At 43.5% G+C, this 8,779-nt stretch overlaps 1 protein-coding gene across 1 annotated transcript in view; it reads right to left on the bottom strand.

Annotated features, from left to right (window-relative positions):
• The window catches only part of LOC106811263 (carboxypeptidase E-like), a 13,801-nt gene extending 9,906 nt beyond the window's left edge, over window positions 1-3,895 (bottom strand). The window contains exon 1 of the mRNA XM_014814826.1: window positions 3,597-3,895. Within this exon, the coding sequence (XP_014670312.1) occupies window positions 3,597-3,828 (232 nt within the window). The 5' untranslated portion in view covers window positions 3,829-3,895. The remainder of the gene's footprint in view (window positions 1-3,596) is intronic.
• Window positions 3,896-8,779: the final 4,884 nt, after the last annotated feature.

Here is an 8,779-nt window from a genome sequence, read left to right on the forward strand (position 1 = left end):
AGAGAGAGAGAGAGAGAGAGCGTGAGCGAGAGAGAGAGAGAGATATCAAAAACAGCTAGGAATTTTAGAAATACGGATATTTTTTATATTTTTTTCAATAAAAACAAATAGACTGCAGCAACAGAGGTCCTAAGCAGTCAACGCCAGTACATTACATATTTATCCAAACTTCATCAAGGCCATGAACATAAACATGCTTCCTAGAAGCATACATATGTTCATGGTTCTAAGGTTAATATAACTAGATGCCTAGATAACTAGAGCCCAGGATGCATGCTGGCTACATCGATGGCATAATGTGAATCATGTAGATAACATTATTATGCCAGATCTACTAACAGTAACAGCTAAATATTGCGTCAACTTACAGAACTCAATGATTACAGCTAGATATCATTATGTGGAGTATAAACTACCATATATATACGATTCTCTTCAAACTTCAAAGCTAGAAAGTATTTATTAACACTAAACACAGTTATTTACAGCGAATAGAGTATGGCGGCCTAAGCCTAGTTTAGCACCCCGGATCAGCTCAGCCCATATATATGCGAAAACACATTTGCGGGGGTACCAAACTATCCTTGATCCAGTATGCCTATCATGGCCATAAATGTAAATACCAGGGGCCGGTTTCACGAAGCGTAATTAAGTCCTTAATCATGATGGACTTCCCGACTGAATGTTCCTTTCTGAAAGTGACTTTCTAAAGTGACTGTTTCACGAAGCGTAATTAACTTTAATCATGATTAGCCTAAGATTAAGCCTAAGTTAAGCCTAGGACACACTAGCGATTCTGTACGCTGCCCGGCAGCGTATATGTTCGCTCACGATTTTAGAACGCCGTACGAGTTGCGCGTACAGCTGGACACACTGTCCGGTGTCTAACCACTCTAACGGCTTTCCTAGCTTTCGTTGCTACACTTGATTGGCTGCTAAAAACAATCGCGTTCGAACACGATTGTTCATTGTTGGGCACGCTGGTGCAAGCGCATGCAAGCGCATGCGCTGTACGCAAGCGATGAAAAACCGGGCGGAAATATTCAACATGTTGAATGCGAACGATCAGCTGGGCGTATGGGATCGCGTGTGAAATACGCTGCCGTGAGAACGGACACACCGCGCGGACCCGGCACCGTATTTACCGATCGCAAGCGGCCAGCGTAGAAAATCGCACAGTGTGTCCTAGGCTTAAATCACAATATTTAATTCTACTCGGGAGCATGATTAAATCCACTAATCATAATTAGTTGCTAGTACTGCTAGTATGTAGGTAGTACTAGTATATTAAGTAGGCTGCAGATTTTACAATTGAAAATTTTACTTCCATTTTTTCCCAAGGAAATTTAAATTATCTAAGATTAGCGGTACTAATTTAGTCATTATAATTGCAAATTAATTCCCTTTTCATGTACCGAATTTGGCTGCACAGGGCTGACACAGGCTACTACTACTAACATACATCAGCTTGGAAAGAACAGGGAACCTAATACCAGGGTTCTCCAAGCTTTTTCATTATAGCATGGCGGGTGCTGCCTTTACGGTCCTAGTTGCAAATCACCGAAGGCGGTTTGCGTGCTAGGGGGGTGCGGGGGCTATGATATTTAGAGTGGCGGGTGCATTTTAGGATGGCGGAGCTCGACGATAGCCTGGTGGGCCGCCAGGCTATAAGTGCTCTTGGAGAACCCTGAATACGCAGTGGATATTTATCCGTATACGGCAACAAGGATAGAAATTAACTTTTGAACAAGGGATTCCCTGCCCTCAAAAAGAGGGAGTCCTCAGCAAAATGAGGGAGTCCGTAATCTGAAGTTCAAAATTAAAGATATTTTAACAATAACGCACGTGCTTATTTAGAAGATTCATGCGGTTGCACGTCTTCCAAATTTTCTTTGGACATTTGCTGAAAAAATATGGAAATTCCGCGAGGCCATGCTCTGGAACGAACTAGTTAGTATAGCAGAATTTTCAGGGGGTCACACGGACTCCTGCATATGTCAAATCAGGGAGTCCGACAGTAAATCAGGGAGTATTTGACTCCAGACTCGCGTTAATTTCGCACCCTGTGGCAGAGTATCCACTTCCGCTATTTTACCGTAGTATGTTAGTATATTAATATTATTATGAATGTGTTCAAAACGTTTCGTATTGGAAACGTGACTCACGAAAAATAGCTTCTATGATAAAACGGGGCTACAAATGTGTAGAAATAAATTGGATTTGAACCTAAAACTAAAAGTTTTCTAGATAGAGCTAAACCTTATGGGATTCGAACGTAATGTTGATGGCGTCATAAATCACAGGCACTTGAAGCGTTTCAATCAAATATAATGCTAAATAAATACGAAATCTATTTACTACCAAAGTCTTAATATGTTTCTATACTCTCTTTCACCTATTATTGCCGACAATTTCCTGTAAATGCCTTCCAAATACTCATCTACAACAAACATTGGCTGCCGCCAAGCGCCATTGCTGCCACTGCAGTGCTGCACACTGACACTTATATATATAGCAGGTAGGAAAGCGGGATCGCTAAATTCGCTCGACGCTCGCTTGATTTCACGCCTTCACAGCACGAATACACATCCAACAGCTTCCATCTTTGTTTCTATTTCAAGAACAATGTTCACTTGTTATGAAAACCTACTGTCTCTGTTCGTAACCGAGCTGTGTCACGCGAAATCACACAAAGACTGACGAAATTCTCGTGTTCGCTAACGTTGCCCAGTAAATGTAAATGACTGCAAGTACAGGGCTATATATAGACTGGTACTCGCTCCCACCTCGATTACCCACACTAAGCTATGCCGAGAGCTGGGAGCGAGTACCAGTCTAAGAGCTATAGGCGGCGCACTGCTTTCCAACTCCCGTACGAGCCTCGCCATTGGAGCGTTGCAAAAACGTTGCAGCGTTGCGGTGCAAGAATGAGGTCACAAAGAGCGCCGGTGGGTGTTTCCTGACTCTGACACTCATTTACATTTACTGGGCAACGTTAGCGAGCGCGAAAATTTCGTCAGTCTTTGTGTAATTTCGCGTGACACAGCTCGGTTACGAACAGAGACAGTAGGTTTTCATAACAAGTGAACACTGTTCTTGAAATAGAAACAAAGATGGAAGCTGTTGAATGTGTATTCGTGCTGTGAAGGCGTGACATCAAGCGAGCGTCGAGCAAATTTAGCGATCCCGCTTTCCTTCCTGCTATATATATAAGTGTCAGTGTGCAGCACTGCAGCGCCAGCGGCAGCAATGGCGCTTGGCGGCAGCCAGTGTTTGTTGTAGACGAGCATTTGGACGGCATTTACAGGAAATTGTCAGCAATAATAGGTGAAAGAGAGTATAGAAACATTAAGACTTTGGTAGGTAGTAAATAGATTTCGTATTTATTTAGCATTATATTTTATTGAAACGCTTCAAGTGCCTGTCATAAATATACTAATTACGAATTACTAGCCAATCAAATATGGGTCCGTACGGTAAAATAACGGAAGTATTAATATTATTATTAATAATGTTAATTTGATTTCGCGAGTGTAGTGATAATAAAAAACACAAAAGTACATAAAAGTACACAAAACGCGTATCCTTAGATCTACCTATCTCGTGTTGTCCAGGATTGTCAGAGATTTCCAGTACAGCCAGCAGTTCCCCGTTGACGCTGGTCTCTTCAAGAGCGTAAAGGTTGGTGATGTCTGGACATTTTTCATGGACACGTTCTAATACTTTCTTAAGTTCCTCATTGTCATGATGCTTGAATTCGAACTCTGGTTCGCTGCACAGTATAAACACGCACTGAACTAAAAGTGCTACAGCTACAAATGTCTTCATCTCTTCCTTGTGGCAAATTTTTCCACCACAATATGGAATCTGCGGACTCAGATGTTTGTTGTCGATGTTTCGTCTCTGCTACTGGCGAAGGTGGCGACTCGTTGCGGTGAGAGCATGCGTGGGAGTCAAAGACGTCAGAGTGACGTCCCCAATCAATATACTGTATCTAGTTTCTCTATTCTATACTATATAGTCAATAGTGTATGTTCTACGTCCGATTTTTTTTGTAATCATATAAGAGCATTATTGTTGCTAAATAGTACTATAATAACACACACTGGCGCCCACATATCAGTAGTAGCAAAGAAGGATAAAATTCTCAGTGACTGTATCACACCGCGTAGTCTTGTTCTATGTGTTCCCGCCTTGTACGTGTGAAGGGTCACGTGGTGTGATCGAGGTAGTTGGAAGATGGCGGAATAAGAAGTGGACGAATAAACTATGTGTGTTATCTTTCACTCTGAGTTATGTTTATACTGGCGTGTTACAGTGACAATAAAAAGCAGGCTCACTGAATGCTAGGGGGGTCTGGGAGTGGGGGCATGCCACCCCCCCTTAAAATTTTTGAAAGGTAGACGTCTGCATGGAGATGCAATCTGGTGAGTCTTGCGAGAGAGATTTAGGAACAAAATGTAGGAACAAAATTTTTTATCCCAAAATTTACTGGAAGCACTGTGCTTCCAGTACTTCTATCTGCGGGCGCCACTGATAACACATACATGTACGTATGTGTGTCTGCGTGCGTGCGTGAACTTTGAAGCCGGACCATCATGAGAACCTCATGTTACCTCACCTCAGATTGCATTAGCAAGTTTACAGAATCAATATACATGCACAGCTATAGTGAGCCTGAAAAACACCGCGATGTTCGGCCCGATTATGTCGGTATGCCATGCCTATATTATTATAAGCCAAAAGAGAAATGAAAGAAGAAAGGTTTTGGGGAAAAAACAAAAACCTGTAGACAAATATAGTTCAATTTGCAGATTTTTATATCGGAATACGCTTCTGGCTTAACAAAGGAAAAGGACAAGAGGCCTATCTTACAACGTTATTTATGTAAAACTTTATTGGTACTAAATATGTGAAAGAATACAAGAGAAAACATTTATGATTTCTTGCAAAGCAATGATGATGCACGGTCGGCTGACGGTCGTAGATGGCGCCACTGTGAATATTGTAAAAATAGCAACGAGACATTCCGATGCAGATGGTTCAACCGTGCAGAACGTTACATTAACGGAGCGACACTCCTCTCTAGATGGCACCACCATCACACATATAACATTGACGAATGACACTCACGTAGCTGGCACCACCGCACACATGACATCAACGAATGACACTCATGTAGATGGCACCACCATCACACACATATAACATCGACGAATGACACTCATGTAGATGGCACCACCACCACACACATAACATCGACGAACATGTAGATGGCACCACTACACCCATATAACGGGTGTTGCTATTCCCCGGGCGTGGAGGGACGGTCCCGCAACGTGGCAGCACTAGTGTTAGGATTAGGGTTAGGCTTACAGTTAGGGCTAGGGTCAGGGTTAGGGTTTTTGCATTATGATATCTGTCCCCACACCATAGATTAATTTTTGTGGATGACACCCCTATATATAGAGATCCGATATATAGATATTTAGTGTTAGGGTTAGTTTAGGGTTATGGTTACTGTTAAGTTTTGAAGTATATGTCAACTGTATCACGTGACCGTCCCTCCACGCCCGGGGGATAGCAACACCCACATATAACATCGACAAATGACGATCATGTAGATGGCGCCACCACGCATAACTGGCAGTGTCGACAGATCCTGGGCCTCGCGGATCGGTTTGCACCAGCACACTAAGCTGCTCACCCAGCTGACAGAACACGCATCTCACCCCTCAGGGGGGGCCACTTCCTACAAAATAGGGTAGGTATGTGCCACTTGAAAGATGGAATTGGGGGGCTCCAGTACTAACTCAGCACATCAAAATGGGGGGGGGGGGCTCCGGAACGTGCGGAAAAAAGTAGGACATATGCGCAGGGACGGAAAATATGTGAGAAGGGGTCTCCGGAACGGAAAATATGTGAAAAAGGGGTTTCCAGAACGGAATGTGAGAAGGGGGTCTCCGGAAAGGAAAATATGTGAAAAAGGGTCTCTGGAACGGAAATTTTGAGGTGAAAAGGGGATCTCTCTCGTGGCACATACCTACCATACAATATATAGGGAGTGCCCCCCCGGGACAAAACAACACCTACCCACCCACCTCATAGGTAGCATCGTATCTCAACTATAGATGGCGAAACACGCTGCCCGATGAAATCGTGGCTAGACGTTGTATCGCAGATGGAGACTAGCGCAGTTGCACCAAGCTACTACTACACGCAACGATCTGAAGTTAGCTTAACAAGCTGAAAGAATCGCTGGCAATCGCCAGCAACAAAGGTAAAACTATACAAAAATCGCGGATCCGTGCAACTATACCTATTAGCCTATTAATCTACGAGCATGTGTTTCAACCAGGAGCATCCTTTATAATAATGGGATTTTAGCCGCAGGTGGGTATAGCCTCACATCAGCATACGCCTGTTTAGATGCATGTTCTGGCCACCGAGACGCACGCTTCCCCGACCGACCACCTCACCTATTGATAACCATCTTGGTAACATAACATTATTAGACAAGGTAATCATTCTTCTAAGATATACTGTACCACAAATGCAAAAATACACAAGACGGGTTTTAGACGTTTCTCGGGACGCTGTTTCCATACAATACTTGGCTAACTTTTAACATCAATACCATCTGCTACCCTACAGTGCCATGCTGGGGAGTGTGCGACACACACACACGCACGCACGCACGCACGCACGCACACACACTCCCCCTCTCTCTATCTAGCTATCTATCTGTCTCCCCCTCTCTCTCCTCTAGCTCCCTTGCACACACAGTACAGAAATCAGTTCACGTTGGACTCATTCTTGGGGCCGCTCCCTTCACAGACCATTGCCACTGTAGCAGGTTACACGATGTAACATGATGCATCAAAACTGCCAGACGAAATTGAAATAGTGTGTAAACGACACAACGAACTCATGAAATGGAATGACACGACATTCACACGCGCACACTTACACGCGTACACGCACGCGCACGCGAGCGCACGTGCATGCACATACATGACTCATATACACGTGCACGCACCTGTGAACAACTGGGTTAAAAACTCATCCGCCTGTAACGTAAGTAAGTATTGTATTCTACCATAACTAGTAAAAAGTAATCTAACATGATTAGCAGCCTACGCAGAATACATGACGTACCGCACACAAGTCGACTGGCAGTTACAGTGGCACTGCATTGTCTTGCCACCTAGGCTCAGCTATAACTAATCCAGTACGGCGTGAATACACGGGCGATTAAAACGAACGAATGCTACGTTACATGTAAAAACATCACATCTCGCTACAAACGGTAATACACACAAGTATTGATAAACCTTTTTTTGACAGATAAACAAAAAAAAAACAGCAGGCTAACCACAACGTGACCTAGCTGAATTAAGTGCAAAATTTTCACTTATATAATAAACGTGGATATATATAATATATATATATAATACCAAACAAACAAAAAACATCGCTGCTTAACCATAATACAGCACTACTTGTGGTCGAGAAATGTGAAAGTTCTCGCATCTAATACCATCACGACATTATTGAATAACAGCCACAAACCAAACAAAGCTTCATCAAATACCAACGAATAAAGCGTCTAACATAATTCGATTAATACAAAACAATTGGAATACTATAGGCAACATATATGCATAATCGTAACCTAAACAACCACGCGGTGACGGGACCAGACTCTAAGCGCTGCCACGACACTCCAGTTGTAACCGTGGCAAACAAACAACACGTCACACAAATTTTTGATCCACGATTTAAACACTGAGCACACACGGTTGACGCATTAGGGGCCGCTAGGTCTCTCTCCCTGGTATAAAATCTGTTCCAAAACCGCATGAACGAATCCCATACCTCGTCATACCAGCTTGATTGCCAGTGCACCCTACCTCAACCCTCACATTCTCAGCAGTAACCGTAGACAAATCGCTGTAAGCGCGAAAAGTAAAGTATATCAACTACCGGCTCAAAGTTCAAACTGCATGCAGTGCCCCTTCGCTCACTCAGGATACCACTGCCACAATGCTAGCACTATTTTTAAAGTGGGCGGAGCTCGGGGGAAATCCAGCGAATGGAGATTCGTAAACAGAGTATGATTTGAAAGAGGTAAATGGGCGCACAATCCGCGTACTATTTCGTATCACTATTTTATCAAATTTGTCATGAAATAACGGTCGGATTTTTAATATCTTTGCAACTTTTATTAGTCCATATCTTATTACATAGGATACGAGTAACGTGCCTGCTGTAAAACTTGTAGTAAAAAAGTGTTATAAATTGTAACCGAAATCTACTTGTGGCAGTGGTAGATTGAGCCCATGAGCGAGAGCACCATCTGTCGTGGAGTTTGCTACCGGCTATCCACGACTCGCCGTAGACACCGGTGCCACCTGCTGGGACACAACGTTTGGTCAACATCACCTTCAGTCTGATCCCCATTAATGCTTAGAGACCATCAATAGGTTCACGAGATAGGTTCCTAGACCCCTCAACTAACCTCGCAGCTCCTCTCTTGCACTTTATGTAAGTAGCGATGCAAGAGGGTGTCACAGGACAGCCATCTAGTCAACGATTAATTTCTCCTCGCGGGGAAAATATCTAAAATGCTCACCCATGAAACAGAAGAGCGCTGATATTTCACACGGTCACGCAAGGGCGCGCATATTCCATACAAAGACGAAATAACCTTGGTTAAAACACAAATTTCCCTACTATATCATCCCTCCCGCCCACCCCTCTCTCCCCCTCTCCCTCT

Source organism: Priapulus caudatus, unplaced genomic scaffold (assembly GCF_000485595.1).
Source record: "Priapulus caudatus unplaced genomic scaffold, Priapulus_caudatus-5.0.1 Scaffold520, whole genome shotgun sequence".
NCBI classification, from domain to species: Eukaryota; Metazoa; Priapulida; class Priapulimorpha; order Priapulimorphida; family Priapulidae; genus Priapulus; species Priapulus caudatus.